The following is a 14,436-nucleotide window of genomic DNA, read 5'->3' as shown; positions in this document are numbered from 1 at the left end:
CCCAGGGTTTTTCTGTTTATCCACCAGCTTTAAGGGCATGGTGGGGCTGTGCTGTTTGTTTGAAGTTGATAGGCACAGTCCATTAGGCAGAGATCAATGGGTCACCATGCAGAATCACAGCAAGACTTTGCATCTCTGGTTTTTCATACAAATTTTCCCAGAGACTCTAGTTACCCCTAAAAATGACCCAGAGAGGACAAAGATTGAGGCTTACTTTTACTGAGCATGAAGAGCCCTACAACAATCCCATTTCCTATTTCCTGAATAAACTGTGTTTATGTATTTCCCAACAGAGTGAGCTGGGAACATTCTGCTGCCCAGTAAACTCAAATTTCAAGGCTATGTCAAAATAGGCAAAGATGAGCCCTGGAGCACCAATCACTGCTGTGACCAGTTCCTGAAGGGGAAAGCACCCCTTGAATCACATGCTCTTGCAACATCTCTGAATCAAGAAAGGCAGGACCCAGCACGGGCTTGGAGAGCTGTGTCATGAACTTGCCTGTTCACGTCAAACTAAAACAAACTGTGTTTATTACAAAATAATCTAAAATTGCTCTGACCTTTGGGGTCAGATGAAAGGCTGGGCAAAGGTGAAATGAGATATGAATGCTGAGATAAGGCAGGTGATGCTACTTGGAATGTGGACTGAGATCCACTGCTCAGTCAGTGAAGCATCAACCACACCCACATCCTTGCAGACACAAGGCTTCCGACATGCCAAAAAATTAAAAACCCACCTACTTGCGTCCAGTGCAGACAGCAAACTCCCTTCTGAAGCCAGCAGCTCTGCCAGTATGAAGGGAATCTCTCATTTTAGAATTCTGAACAAAGCTCTAAAATTGCTGTAGTGCACATCTATGCAAACCATGGAACTTCCTGCCCTGGCTTGATCCCCACTATGAAACACCATCCAAAGAGCTCAGTTTCCTCCACATCATAATCTGCTCTCAGCACATTCACACCTGCTCTTGATTTTCAGCACCATCCTTGCAGAAGAGCCTGTCCAAAATTTGTGTTTTCCCTTTTCTTGTGCCTTTCCCCCAGCTGCTGCAGGACAGTGGGCATGGGTTTCACTCACGAGCCATGAGTGGTGCTTTGGAAAGGGTGGCACTTGGACTGCTCACAGCTGGGTGACAGCACTTCTCTTACAAAACACCTGGCCACAGACAGCAAACAAGGTGGACTGAACTTCTACAGCCTTCAGAGGGGACAAATTCCTGCCTTACTTAGAAGCTGCCTCTGATCCATTGCAGGCAGCGCTTGCACTTCACAACCCAGAAACAGAGATATTTCAAACAAAATCTTAAATACTGTCAAAGTTGATTCATCTGCCGGAAAAGCTCTTGTCATACAATATGTGAATAACCTTTTCTCTTCTCTTTCCCTTTTGTAAACCAACCCTGACACATGCTTTGAGATTTACCTTTTCATTGTAACCTGGTTTTATTTAGTTTGGTGTAGGAGCCCAGGGGATGAGCCAATGGGAAGGCAGTTATTACTTACAACACAGAAACCAGCCGAAATGTTTGGCAACACATGCATTATATAACTTGAACCTTAGACAGTTCAGTGAGGCAGTTGTCTATCACATGAATAGTGTTTTTCAGATTAGCAGACTTTTCTACCTTTGCCTTCCACTCCTCCTCCTTTGTGACAGAAGGAGTGCCCCTAAATCATATGACTGCATATAAAAGATTGCACAGTGTGAAACACTCCTATTTCCCACAGACGTGGGACAAGCACACCAAGGCAGAACTCAGAGCCAATCAGAGAAGAACTGAAATGAGCCTTCTGCCTTTTTTCTCTACAGAAACATGGGCCCTTATACTTCTTTTCGTGGTCCTCCTGCTAGTGTGAGTAAAATATTCTTTATTAATTCTTTGCTCCTGCCATTTCTCTCTTCTTGCCATTGCTCACTTTTACACAACTAATCTGCTGAAGAGTAGGTGTGATTTCCAGTTTCCCAGCATCTAACCAGGCTCTGGGATGTAGCCCCAGAGAAGAGAGAGAAGTCTAAAGACTTTTACAGGTGTGTGATCTTGCTCCAAGGTTTGGAGTATTCCCATCCAGTTATGAGATTGCTGCTAAGCATCAAAAGAATAATTGAATAATAATGATGCCAGGTACTGGTTACCATCAGGGTGCTGGTCTCAGTCAGGGTCCTGATCCATCAGGTTATTTTTTACAGACATCCAGCTGTGCCTGCCTGGCTGAGCTGAGGCTGCTATGCTAGGCAAGCCAACAGGAGATGACCCTGCTGCACCAGGAAAAGAATATTCATAGCATCAGTTTTTGCTCCCTCTGGTTTCTGCCGTGGTGCCCAGCTAAGATTCTCCTCAGGGGCACCTGGACCAGGAGGGATCCTTTGCAGAGATTTGATTTCCATCCCATGTCCCTCCTCTCAGCCACCCATGCTGGGGAAGGAGTGGAGCACAGAGCAATGCCAGCCACGTGCTCCTGGCTTTCCAGACAAAATCCCACAGCAGAAATGCACCCCAGTGCTGCAGGGGACCCCTGCTAGGGAGGAAATGCTGTCCTTGGCTTTGCTGGTGCCATCCAGCACTGCAGCAGAGCAGGGCTGGTTAAAACCCCCTTTGCTGGGACACTGCCAGCCAGGCTGCCCTGACAAACTGGGCACTACTGACAAGCCCTGGGGCAGAGGCAGAGCCTTGCCAGCCATAAACCCCAAGGATTGATGTGGTGCATACCAGCCCATTTGTCTGCCCTGGCACTGCTCCAGCCACGGCAGCTCAGCAAGATCAGAAAGTTTTAGCCATATTTTTCAAATCTGTTCCTGTGATTTGGATCACTCAAAAAGCCTGTTTGGGGCTGACTCTTACAAAAAAACCCCAACCAAACCCAAACCACACCAAAACAACAAAACCAAAAAAAGCCACCCTCAATCTTGACCCAAATTCTCATATTTCAGTAACTCTCTGGCTGTCTAACATTGCTGGTTACCAGACTTGCACCTTCTGCAGGCACTTGTAATTCTGTTGTGGCAAAAGGGACTGAACCCAGATCTTTGTGCTCTGATATCAGAGCTAAAATAGAAATTTCACTGCCTATTGATATATAGAGATTGTTTAGATGCTTCTTGCCCACATGGGCCAACCCTGTCCTAGTTCACACAAGAGGGAAGATTAAGCATTTCTGGTTCACACCCATGCTAGGATGCAGTAAAGATTATTCTTTGGCTTTACACTGAATGGTCCTTTTCAGTCTGCAGAAAGCCCTGACACATTTTAGTTAGGAGGAGTGTTAGACTACATTTTCCTGGCCATGTTTCAAGTGGTTTAAGCCTGTTTTCCTACAGTATTTCTGGGCTTTGTATTTCTGGGCTTTGTAACCAGCCCAGTCTGACATTTCCTGGTCCTCCTGTAGCCCTGGCTACCTACAAACATTACAAATGAGAATCCACAAACATTTGATTCCTAGTACTGAATTAACCTTTGACAAAAAAAGATTAAACATTGACAAACTGAGTTCTGTAAAACCTTTCTTCACCTGAATACACCCAGCTTCCCATTTTTCACTGGTCCTGCTTGGACCATAAGGTGGGATCTGCTTTGTTTTGCTCTGGCAGAAGCTGTGCTGGGGGGGACTGATCTCATTTACTAATTGTAAGGGAGACCCTCCCTAAATCTCAACTTAGATTTTGGCTTTTTCAAATAAGCATCCCCAAAATCCTGAAGAGGATCTCTGATACCCCCCTGCCAAACCTTCCTTGTTTTACATCCCTTCTTCAATGAACTGCTCACTTGGGAAGCTGCAGCTACTAACTAAAACCAAATATTTTGAGGAGCTCTTTCAACAGAGCCAAAGATGAGCTTCAAAGGGCTGCAGCCCAGGCCCTTGTTGAGAAAGAGAAAGCCCTGAGGTAGAAGCAATAACTTTAGAGCTGCCAGAAGGGTGCTTCAGAGGAAAGAAATCTGCAAGGCTGTCAATAAAATCTAAAGAGAAAACCATCAAGACAAGGCTTCCACTGAGCTAATGCTGGACTAAGGGAGGGAGAACAATAAATGAAATTGAAGTACTGTTTGACAAAAGCCCTGTTTGGGACATAATTCCTGGTATTGCTTTGATTTCCCTTCAGTAAAAACATGTAAGCTTGGTGTTCCTTCTTCCAGCTCTGTTTTCTGCCTCTCCTTTGGTAGGCAATGAGCTCCACTCAGGACTTTTGCTAAAGACTTCAAGATGCTGTCTGCACAGTTGCTCTGGTGGAAACAACTGCTGTCACACCAAAAGGATCCCTCTGAAGCTCTGTGTGAGCCTTACCATGATTATCAAGTAGTTTTTTACAGGGCAATTTTCACTTGAACTGGTTTTTTTCCACTTCTTGGATCAACCTCCTCTCACTCCTCTCCCAAGGGATGTTGCTGCAGTGTCCAGGTTTAGGAGAGCTCCCAGCCCCAATGCCCAGTGATGTAACACTGCTGTGTTTTCTGCCCCACAGATATGGCACCTGGCCATTTGGTCTGTTCAAGAAGTTGGGCATTCCTGGACCAAGACCTCTGCCCTTCTTCGGGACATGCCTGGAATATCGCAAGGTGAGTGCCTGGAGCCCTCCTGGCTCCTTGGGGCACAGCTGTGGCTGAACAGATACACAGTGATGATACCTTATCTCCAAATGCCAGCTCCTCTGTCACACAGGGCCTGTGCAAAGGCCAGTGTGGGAGGAGGCTGAGCAGCACAGACCATGGGGCATCCCCAAAGGGGCACTCCTGGCTGGCTGATTTCCAGCTGCTCTTTGCCATGACCTGGCAGCAGCTCACTCAAAGCACAGGGCACATTTATGCTTCATCATGGCTTTGAAGGGAAGGAATGCTCATAAAGCAGCTCTGAACATTAATTCAGAGCTATTCCTCCCCACACACCATCTCCAACATCATTCCCTCCACTGCATCCTCTCATATTTCAGCACCAACTCTGCCAGAGCTCAAGGAGCATTTGGACAGTACTCCCAGACTTGTGGTGGGATTTTTGGGGCTGCCCTGGGCAATGCCAGAAGTTGGACTTGGATGGTCCTTGTGGGTCTTTTTCAAGCCAGGATAATCCATGGCATTTTTAAATTGCTCTCCACAGGGTTTCCTGGAATTTGACAGTGAATGTTTCAAGAAATACGGGAAGGTCTGGGGGTGAGTATGAGCCACTGATCTCTTCTGAGAGTAAAACTAGAATCTGTGCAAAGAGGAAAAAATACTCACTAGGAAAGTTCCTTTTCTCTACCTGCAGCCCTGAGACTGCCAACAGGATGAGAACAGCAGTGGCAGGGTGCTGCTGGTGCTTGCACTGGAGCCTGGTGATGCAGAGCTGTGTCACTGCCACATCACACAGAAACTATTTTGACCAGTGCTGTAAAAAGCAGTTAAAATCCGGTAACAAAAGGTCCTCACCTGTCCCTAACAAAATCATCAGCAGAACTATTTACTTAAAGCAGGATCTGGAACTGGGACGTTGGGTTACTCTGGTTTACCAACAGTAGAGGAATGTGAGTGACTCCCTTTGGAGCTGATCCAAAGAATTCCTTGTGCTGCTGATCCCCTCCTGCTGCAGTTATGGCTGTTCTGTTCTAGACACCTCCTCCCATAGCTTTTATCACTGTTGTTATAACTTAGGCTACAACCTTGCATATCCTGTATGATGCATCTACTCTTCCCTACAGTAGCTTTAAAAAGTGGAGTCTGGAAAATGTATCTTTACACAAATGGGTAGAGAGCACAAATCAGCTTAATCTACATCTGTTCCAGGGAAGCATTCAGAACTTGCAGCTTCAAAAGACAAAAACAAGGACTGAGTTTCATCTCCAAGGATGTCTCAGTGCTGTCAGCCCAAGTCTCCAGACACCCAACTCAAGAGCCTGAAAGGGGTCGAACAAGTTTCCTTCTAATACTGTAATGTGTTTAAGTGCCTGGAAAAACACAGAGCCAGGGGAGGAAGGGAAGATGCTTCATTTAATATCTGGTCCTTTGAGCAACCGAGCCCTGCTCATTTCCCAGTGAATTTGGAAGGTGTTTACTCCCTTTGTCATTTACAAAACCAGAAGGGAAAAGGTCTGGGAGTCCTTTTCTATCTCTACTTTCTGCATTTCTGTATTCAGACAACAGAGCAACAAGGCTGGCAATGGAAGAACATTTGTTCAACACATTTTGTCTCGAGGGCATCAGCCAAGGCTTACACTTCAATTATCTGGGGTTATTTACCTGCCTCCCCTTCTCCCCCCACAGGATTTATGATGGCAGGCAACCCACACTGGCTGTCACAGACCCCCAGATCATCAAATCTGTGCTGGTTAAGGACTGTTACAGCACCTTCACCAACCGCAGGGTAAGGGCAGAAGTGCTGTGCTCCACCACAGGGTGCAGGAAAAGTGCAGGAGGAGACAGGCACACCAAGCATCCTTTGGGAACGAGTGGCTGCACTGTGGGGATTGCTGAACACGACCACTGCATGTCACTGTTCCCCTGCCTTACAGCCTGGACTGCACACCAGGGCTGGCAGAGGGAGCAGAGCAAGTCTGGTCTCACACCTACCTGGGTATTTGTGTGTATATGGATGGGCTGGGCTCTGTGTGAGTGTGCAGGAGTCTGTAAGGATGCACACCTGCCACCAGCTGGGATGCAAGGATGGGACACGGTGGGGACACACAGACATGCAGGTGTTGGGCTCACTGGACTAGTTCTGGGGCTGGGAATGGCACCTCAGAGCTGGTTTAGTGCAGGAAAGAGGATTATTTATGGATGGGAGAGGGGCCAGCAGCTCTGCCGGGCAGGGCCTTGCATGCCAGGCTGCCAGCCCTGCAGGGAGGCTGCTCTCTGCTCTGGGGTGACAGCTGCCCTTCCCCTGCAGCGCACAGACCTGGCCGGGGTGCTGAGCAATGCCATCTCCTTGGCTGAGGATGAACACTGGAAAAGGCTCCGCACCGTGCTCTCCCCAACCTTCACCAGCGGCAAGCTAAAGGAGGTAAACCAGAGGGGCAGGCACAGCCTCAACCACGGTCAGTAAGCAGAGTTTTCAGGCTGAGATTATCACAGGGCTCTGATTTCTTTAGTCACAGCCTGGCAGCTAAGCTGGCCTGTTTAATTTATGCCTAACTGAAACCAGGAAAGTCTTAAAATAAAACTTGAGCAGAGACATCTTCTTTGTAAATATTCATGAAACTCCCTGTAGTCTTCATGAGCCAACTCCCTGAGTGAAGGAGTAAAATGTGCTGTACTGAAGTGACCATGCCTGGTTTGTGTTACAGATGTTCCCTATAATGAAGCACTATGGGGAAGTTTTGGTGAAGAACGTTCAAAAGCAAGTGAAAGAGAACAGCTCTATAGCTGTAAAGGAGTAAGTAGTTGCTAAGAGCAGCAGGCAGAGCAAACCTTGTTAGAAGTGCTGTGGTTCATTGGCTACCAGCAATGCAGATCCTTCCCTGGGCCAGCCAGGGCTCTGAAAGGAGGAATGGGACTTGCTGAAAGCCTGACTGGAAATTTAAAAGGGGAAAATTTAATTTGGATGTTAGGAGACTTCCCAGAGGTAGATAGGAAGGAATATTCTCCAGCATAGCTTTGTGAATCCACAGATGCAAGATATCTCCAAGACTGGCAGGAAAACCCAGTTTTCCCTGCATACACCCAGGATCTCTGTGCAGCACCTTCTCCTTCCCCAGGACATGGAAGATGCTGACCTCTCTGTCCCACAGTGAACCGTGGGATGCTCATCCCTCACATGCCCCCTTGCTGGGGGGACTGAGGCTGTAGAGTGGCTCTGAGTGTTTTTGTCTCATCTGTGCCCTCCATATGGGCTCTGGACAAAACTCTGTGTATTGCACCCCCTAATTTCAAAGCAAAAAATGCAGCAGGGGCAGCTGCACACCAGGAACCACAAACCAGCAAAGCCCCCCTTGAACCAAAACCCTGCAAGGGGAGGGATTGGCCAGCTTGGAGCAGGGGGCTGTTCTGGGTGGAATTATACCACCCCCAGGGCTTGTCTGAGGCAAGGTGTGCTGGACCCCTCCTCAAGAGCTTACCATGCTAAATTCCACATGCTGTCCTTGCACTAACCCATTCCACGTTGCTGTAAAATCCTTGGAAAAGCTGTCTCACTTCAAAACCTGTGCAGGCTGGAAACAAAAGCTCTCTCAAAATCTATCCCCTCCTCTAAGTGCTGTTCAGTACCACACATCCAATTTTCTTTTCAAACCTCAGGCAGGAAATCCTATGAGACTTATATTTGAATAAAGTCATATATTTGAGGAAAAAATACATTCACTAAGTCCAAATATTTAACCACAGTCTATTTTTTCCCTCCTTCCCTCAGCATCTTTGGGAGTTATGGGCTGGACGTGGTCACCAGCACTTCCTTTGGTGTGAACATTGATTCCATGAACAACCCCAAGGACCCCTTTGTCAGAGAGATGAAGAAACTGGTCAAGTTTGACTTTTTTGACCCAATCTTCATCTTGTCATGTAAGTGGCTGCAGGTTTTGCTTGGATAACTCTCCTTGCTAGGAACAAAGCCCTACTGGCCCTCCTCTCATCATTTCCTTGTTGTGAGCTTCATGCTGAAACCCTGGGGGTGAGATGGGTAAAACCTTCCTCCAAACCTTCCTCTGGCATCCACAGTTCAAAAAACTTATGAACCACCCAGAAATATCCAATTAAGTTCTGGGAAATTATTCGAAGATTGAAAAGCAAGTGAGGCTTGAGGAGAGCTCTGCTATCTGAAATGCATTTTCTGGAAGAGAGTGGGGACTGTAATTAGATGCAATTTCCTCCAGTGCCATAGCTTAGTAGCAATGGACCTTAAATTAAGGTTAGGTATCTTGCTGAAACTCAGGGAAAGTTTGGATCTGTGCATAGAGGAGGTTCTGGTGATGTAGAATTCATGAATCTATACAGAATATCAGGAGCCAGTTTCTATGAAAGGGTCTTGAAAATGTTTGCATGATCACAACAAGGCAGTGAACAACTCAGCCTGAACAAAGAACTCAATTTTCAATATTTCTCTTCTGAGCCACATGACTATTGTGACCAGAAGTAACTTGTCTTTAGAAAACAGAGTCTTGGAAAGAGGAGGTGGAATATGCCTTGGTCTTCTCTTAAATTAATATTATACCCAGCTTGGTTATGCCCATTTGGCACAAAAACTCTTCCAAGGGGGGAAAAAAGGCAAAGTTTCTTCTTTTCTCAGGTAAAGTAATTTAAAAAAGGAAATAATTTCCCAGTAGCATCCACAGCTATCTGATATGAGGAGGAGTTTATTAACAGTGTGCAATTTAATTCTTTGTTTTTCAGTTGTTTTCCCATTCCTTATTCCTATCATGGTCAAGATGAACGTAAACGTCTTCCCCAAAGATGCTGTAGATTTTTTCATGAGATCTCTTGCCAAAATTAAGCAGGAACGTGAAAAGGAGCCTCACAAGGTGAGTGGGAATTTGAGAGCAATTGTGGCAGAAAGTACACTGAAGTGAGATATAATTAGGGTGATGATATCAAAGGTGAAGCCAAAGTACAATGACTCAAGAAAACCCAGAGCCTACTCAAGTGTAAACACTTCATTTTAATACTGTCAGAAAAGCCCCACCTGACCCGTCCTGGCAGAGAATCAGGGGGACTTTGTACATCCGTGATCTGAAGCCAAATCCAGATAAAGGCTCAGCAGAATTGGACTAAGCTTCAGTGTGCAGCACTTGTAATGAGAGTGAGAGACTCCCTGAAGAAGATTAGGCAGAGGATGAGAGAGTGCAGAGTAAGCAGCACATGAGCAGCAAAATCACCTTTAGGGTTGTGCCTTCCCCTCTTGCCTTCCAAAAACTGCAGCCGCTTCCTGACAAAATTCTGCCTTTCAGAGTTTGGATCCTTTTCCCCAAATTCATTCAAGACACTGCTCTCTCACCCAGTGGCTTAATGGATAGGACAGGTTTCCAAAATGAAAAGCAAGCCTTGTGTTCTTCAGTAAGGAAGTTGTGTGCATTTTGGGGATGCTCTCAGTCTAAAAATTGCTTAGGCTGTGAAATCTGCTTATCTGAGGATAAGGAACCTGTCACCAAAGAGATTCTCCTGCTTTCCCTCTCAGGGCAGGGTGGATTTCCTGCAGCTGATGATTGAGTCCCAGCGCTCAGGCAGCCAGGAGAACAACGGAGCAAATAACTCATACAAAGGTAACAACACCCAAATCCTCACCATGGGCACAGTGGGAGTGAGGAGAATATGGGGAGGTGCTTGTGCCACCATCATCTTCACTGACCAGCTCCAGATGGAACTGTCTCCTGGTGCTAGCACCAGGGCTAAGATCCTGTCCAGGGAGCAGAACTGCTGTGCATTTACACCCAGGAAATCACTTGCCTCCTCCATAAAATGGATTTGCCCTGGCAGGTAGAGCTGTTATAAAAGTGTTATCAGAAAACAACTGCAATAAACCTGCCTTGACACCACCTGGTGCTGCCTGGTCCTTGCTGACACCATAACCAACTCTGCTTTTCTCATCTCCCCACAGCCCTGACCGACACAGAGGTCCTGGCCCAGGCATTCATCTTCATCTTTGGTGGGTATGAGCCCACCAGCAACAGCCTGGGTTACCTGGCCTATGAGCTAGCCCTGCACCCTGATGTGCAGGAAAAGGTGCTGCAGGAGATCGACACAGTCCTGCCCAACAAGGTAAGGGGGAGCTCTCTGACCCTCCTGCTGCAGTCAGGGCAAGGAGAAATCTTTAGCTCCTCAACACCACGGATTTTCCAAGAGCTCTGGGAGACACACACTGAGACAACTCAGCCCTGCAGTGACTTTCTTTTGGCAGCTGGAACCTTCCAGCCACCCCACTTGCTCAAACCTGTTTGCCACACTCTGCACAAGAGGATGTGGATTCCCAAGCATTCCCATAACTCAAGGCTGGAAAACCAACACCAATCGCTCAATTTCTGCCTTGCATTTTGCTCTTGGGCGAGTCTGAGTCAGATTTGGGGCGGTGGGGGTTGGGAGCACTCTGGTTCCCACAGTCATTTTAGGACAATCCCGTTCTGATGCCAACACTCTGGTGTCCCTCCTGCTGCCCTCAGGCTCCTCTCACATACGAAGCACTCACAAAACTGGAATATCTCGACATGACACTGAACGAGAGCTTACGGATGTATCCCCTGGGGGGGAGGATTGAGAGAACCTGCAAGAAGGACGTGGAGATCAATGGAGTGACCATTCCCAAAGGAGTGGTGGTCACAATCCCGCCCTACGTCCTGCACCGCGACCCCGAGTACTGGCCCAACCCAGACGAGTTCAGGCCAGAAAGGTACAAAAAGCTTAATGAAAGGGAAGAAATATCACACTGCTTTTTCCTCAGTAATTAAGCATTAATCTCTGATTAGCTTCCTAATGGTGTTCTTCCTATCTTTTTACAAACAATACGGATGAGAAATTGCAGGCTCGTGGGAATGTCATTTTAAGAAGAAAATGAGCTTTGTGCTTAAAGCAGGGTTTCAAACAACATAATCTTATTGGGAGAATACCACTGATACCTCACAGGATCCTGTACCCAGTTTTTAAGCTTTCTGAGAGGGGTCAAATGTGGAGGTTTTGTAACTGTTGGCCAACCCCTCTATAATCCTCCTTGTTGAACCTGTTCCCTTCATACAAGCTTCAACTAAATATGCCTGAAGACTGAATCCTTCCAGAATTGCCTTCCCTCCTTGTTTTCAAGGATAACCTTCCCTAGCTGGTTATTTTTGTAACTGATATCTACTTCTCATTCCCAGAGAAACCGAAGCCATAGGCTGCTCCTAACCAAAACAACTTCTGGTTCTTCTCTCTCTAAATGCCACAGAGTAGCACTCTGTCGCTGTGGGACAGGATGGTGCCTGGATTTTCACCTTGCTTCCAACTGCTACCGATAGGGATGGGCAGAATTAAAATCAAACCCTCCAGTGGGACCCCACCCTGTCCTGGGCAAGGGCTTGGTCACAGCACTCCATTTCTGGGGTACCCCGAGACCCCTTAGGAAAAACCCAAAGCAGGCTCTGCAGGGCACCAGTGAGAGATCCCTGGATAAATACATAGGTTTTGTGGTTTTGCTGTCTTCATCTCTTTCCCCCAACCCTCATGCAGGTTCAGCAAGGAGAACAAGGACTCCATAGACCCCTACACATACCTGCCCTTTGGGGCTGGGCCCAGGAACTGCATCGGGATGAGGTTTGCTCTCCTGACTGTCAAAGTGGCCATCGTCTCCCTGATGCAGCATTTCACCTTCCAGACCTGCAAAGAGACTCAGGTGAGGAGCACAGGGGGGCTCGAGGCTGGCACAGGCAGAGCTGGGTGCCAGCACCAGGGATCCAGCCATGCCTGAACCTTCCATCTCTGCATGTTGAACTTATCCATCTCCACCTGTTTTCCCTCTCTTTCCTGCAGATCCCTATAAAGCTGAGCTCAGTGGGGCTCTTAACACCAGAGAAGCCAATTGTTCTGAAGTTGGTGCCCCGGAGCAGCACCTGAACCCTCCAGGAACTGAAACCCAGGCACAGAGCCCCAGCATCCAGGGATGGATGGAAACAAAGAGATCATACATCACAGGAACTCTCTCCTGCACATGCAGACACAGAAAAGCAGCTCCAGTTAATTCTGGAAACAATCTCTACATATTTACTAATAAACATAGCTGTCAGAAATGTGACATGGATCACTGGGCAGTGACAATACACAGTCCCCTTAATTTTGATTGTAAAACCAGAAATAAATCCAAATGAGAAGCTGATCATCCACTTCCAAGGGAACTTCTCCATCTGGAGGGAAGGAATTACTGCCACATCCAAGAAAAACAAGGTGTGATGGAAATTCAAAATGCCAGACCTCACCGGGCAGGGCCGGGTGCTATTCTTCTGGGTGTATTGATGCTTGAAATTTCATGTGTTCTAATTGAGACAACTGGTGTGAGACTACACATCCTAGTTACCAACCGTCTCCTGTGCCATGTGTTAATTAAACTAAAATGTGTACAAATACTGTCATTAAAAATGTTTGAGAGCTGCTCTGTGTTGTGTATAGCAGCTGATCACTTCCTATTTAAAACCCGTATTCAGCCTCAACCCTTGAAATCATCCATGTACATTGCTTTCCACTTAATTTAATGAATCTGATCCTTCATTTAACGCCATCAAACCCTCCCATTTGTACGGCATTTTACGAACACTCCAGCTCCCACCTCTTACTTTGATTAGGAGGTTGCCTTCAGTTCAGCACTGGCCAACCCTTTCCCGTGCTGGAGTGGCAGAGGAGGGATTAGAGAGAGCAGCAGCTCCCAGGAGGAGGGGACAGCCCTGCAGCAGGGCCAGTCTCCTGGAGGAAAGGTCTGCACACAGCCTGGAGCAAGCCTGTCCTCCCAGAGATGTGGATAGGGTTTTGTCATGGCTTGTGCTGGGGTTTGAGCTGCTGCTGTCACCAGCAGGATGCTCTGACCCACTGGCTCATGCCATCCCTGGCCATTTAATCAGGGAATATCAAAAAGCAGGTGGGAGGAAATTGTGCTGGTCTATGACACCTACCAACCAAAAACAGGTATTAGTGAAATGGGAAAGGTTTCTACGAGAACTGCAAATCAAATCAAGTTATCCTGTAACTTTCTCCTGGCATTCTTCATTCCAAGGCATTATTTGCTGGATCATGGTCTGTAATTTCCTCCCATGGCAATGTGCTTTTCTCTTTAGTCTAGCAGACAAAGCTGCAACATGACCCAGATATTGCAAACCCACACAGTACAAATTTATCCAACAATTCAGGTCCATTCTTTACCAGTGAATATTCAGGGGTTTGGGAGTGGACAGGCAACAGCACAGTGGGTTCCTCATCCATGGAAATCCCCAAATCAAAGCTGTCCATTTTTCTGGAAGATACAGCAACACTCACCAGGCTCTAATTCAGGAGTAAGCAGCTTGTGCTGTCTCAAAAGGCAGATAAAACAATTATAGTGCTCCCTTCTGATTCATCATCTGTGATAGACTGTTTGGGCTGTGCTGTGTACACAGCAAGGCTCTGAGGAGTGCTGCCAGTGGGGCCCTGCCTCAGTTTAATCTGTTGCCCATCTCTTACCAGGAGTTAGAAACCATCCCTGGAAGAGCTGAGTCTTCTGCCTGACTGATGCTGCAGTGGCTCTGATGGGGAGAGTGCAATACATGGACAAATCAGTTTAAAAAGGACATTTTTCTGTAGAAAATCCAGTGCCAAGCAAAACTAACTCAGGCTCAAGGGAAGAGACAGAAAGAGGAAGTTAAGAATCAAAGCAGGAAATCACTTATGTGCCAAAGAGCTGCTCTGAAGTTGTGGAAAGTCCTTTTGGCACCTGATGAGCAAACCCAGGTGCCTTTCCAGGGTGCCCAGAAGCACAAAGGGTTAATCCAGCCACACCCCAGCCCAGCAGCTCCTTCCTGCACGGGGCTCTCAGGAATGAAGTCATTAAGTGCAACTGTAC

General features: G+C 47.0%; 1 protein-coding gene across 1 annotated transcript; it reads left to right on the top strand.

Annotated features, from left to right (window-relative positions):
* Positions 1-1,572: 1,572 nt before the first annotated feature.
* Positions 1,573-13,000, top strand: LOC130259489 (cytochrome P450 3A24-like). Its single transcript, XM_056503804.1, has 13 exons — positions 1,573-1,853; positions 4,457-4,550; positions 5,086-5,138; positions 6,228-6,327; positions 6,850-6,963; positions 7,247-7,335; positions 8,308-8,456; positions 9,285-9,412; positions 10,066-10,150; positions 10,486-10,646; positions 11,045-11,271; positions 12,084-12,246; positions 12,384-13,000. The coding sequence occupies exons 1-13, from the start codon at positions 1,678-1,680 to the stop codon at positions 12,465-12,467; spliced, it is 1,623 nt and encodes a 540-aa protein (XP_056359779.1). The 5' UTR covers positions 1,573-1,677; the 3' UTR covers positions 12,468-13,000.
* The last annotated feature ends 1,436 nt before the right edge of the window (positions 13,001-14,436 follow it).

Source organism: Oenanthe melanoleuca, chromosome 14, assembly GCF_029582105.1.
Source record: "Oenanthe melanoleuca isolate GR-GAL-2019-014 chromosome 14, OMel1.0, whole genome shotgun sequence".
NCBI lineage: Eukaryota > Metazoa > Chordata > Aves > Passeriformes > Muscicapidae > Oenanthe > Oenanthe melanoleuca.
This window is presented reverse-complemented; position numbering and strand designations above follow the sequence as displayed.

What these genes read in the sequence shown, in the direction of transcription:
- LOC130259489 (XM_056503804.1), top strand. Translation starts at nt 1,678, where the DNA reads ATGACTGCATATAAAAGATTGCACAGTGTGAAACACTCCTATTTCCCA. An exon ending in TTCGTGGTCCTCCTGCTAGT is followed by an intron (nt 1,854 to 4,456) that starts GTGAGTAAAATA and finishes TCTGCCCCACAG; the next exon opens with ATATGGCACCTGGCCATTTG. An exon ending in CATGCCTGGAATATCGCAAG is followed by an intron (nt 4,551 to 5,085) that starts GTGAGTGCCTGG and finishes TGCTCTCCACAG; the next exon opens with GGTTTCCTGGAATTTGACAG.